The following is a 1,538-nucleotide window of genomic DNA, read 5'->3' as shown; positions in this document are numbered from 1 at the left end:
TCCGCTCTAAATATTGTGATTTCCACATTTTCTTTGGACACGTTACAGAAGAGTGTACCCAACTATGGGACACTATTGAAGATCTAATTCAAGCTGAACACCTCCAACAATTCATTGCTCGGCCTCGCCAAGGGCGATCTCCACTACCACGCTGACCCAGTCCATCTCGGAGACGTTCCCCCCAAAAAACTCAACAGGAACGACATCCAAACAAGGACCGCATAGATCGATATCGTCCCAACAATCAGCGACAACGAAGTCTAGTAGACATCAACACAATATCAGGCGAGTTCACCGCTAGTGGTACATCTAGGGCAACCATTAACCCGAACAATCCAAGCTAAATTTCTAGTTATTGATTGTATCTCGGCCTACAATGCCATCCTCTAGCGACCAACATTGAACCATCTTGAAGCAGTAGTCTCGACTCCGCATCTATGCATGAAGTTTCTCTCATCGAGGGAAATTGGAGCAGAAAATGTCTCCATATGCATTGATTCCCAAGTTGTCGTCTCTCAGATTACGGGTGCCTCCCAAACAAAAGATGTGTTACTTGGGAAATACCTGGCCAAGGTTAAGGAATTGATGGCGAAGTTTGAGACAACCGCCATCAAACACGTCCCATGGGAGCAGAATGTCCGTGTAAATATTTTGTCCAAGTTAGCAAGCATAAAGAGCCCGAGTAATAACAGGTCGGTGGTTCAAGGTATAGTCCTGCAACCCAACGTCATGGCAATCGAGCAAATACAAATCTCGGATGACTGGACCGATCCAATCATCAGATAGTTAACCAACAGCGACATACCGGTGGATCATAAGGATAAGCAAAGGTTCCTCAAGCATAGTTCGTGGCGGCCAACATCCAAAAATTTACCTAGAGGAACATTATAACACGATTCGGGATACCCGCCGCAATTGTCACTGACAACAAGACTCAATTTTCCGACCGAATGTTTAGGGGACTATTGTCAGGCCTTCACATCAAGCAACACTCCACTTTACTTGAACACCCTCAGACAAATGGTCAAGTAGAAGCGGCTAACAAAGTCCTCATGCAAGGGATAAAAAGAAGACTACAAGAAGCCAAGGGAGCATGGCCAGAGCAGCTACATCATGTCCTCTGGGCTTACCGAACCACTCCTCACTCCACCACCGGTGAATCACCTTTTAATCTTACATACGGGGCAGAAGCCATGATCCCTGTTGAAATTGGTGATCCCACCTAGCGGACAATAAACTTCGATGAAGCCGCCAACTCCACTATCCTAAGACACAATTTGGATTGGATAGAAGAGAAGAGAGACCAAACTAGAATTAGAGAAGCTGCCATCAAAAGAAGGACCATCGAGAAGTATAACAAAACTGTTGTACCTCGAGGCTTCGAAACATGAAGTCTAGTACTCAGGAAAGCCGATGTTGGAAAAACCAAAGGCAAGCTAGCGCCAAATTGGTGATCAATTAATACTCATGCGGGTTCATCAAGTTCATATCTGATAAGTCAAGACTTGGTGATTATTAAATAATCATTCGAATTCCTT

General features: G+C 44.8%; 1 protein-coding gene across 1 annotated transcript; it reads left to right on the top strand.

Annotated features, from left to right (window-relative positions):
- On the top strand, positions 442-1,226 carry LOC109332507. Its single transcript, XM_019567492.1, has 2 exons — positions 442-706; positions 973-1,226. The coding sequence occupies exons 1-2, from the start codon at positions 442-444 to the stop codon at positions 1,224-1,226; spliced, it is 519 nt and encodes a 172-aa protein (XP_019423037.1).

Source organism: Lupinus angustifolius, chromosome LG18 (genome assembly GCF_001865875.1).
Source record: "Lupinus angustifolius cultivar Tanjil chromosome LG18, LupAngTanjil_v1.0, whole genome shotgun sequence".
Lineage (NCBI taxonomy): Eukaryota > Viridiplantae > Streptophyta > Magnoliopsida > Fabales > Fabaceae > Lupinus > Lupinus angustifolius.
The sequence above is the reverse complement of the archived record's forward strand: the minus strand, read 5'-3'. Positions and strand labels throughout refer to the sequence as shown.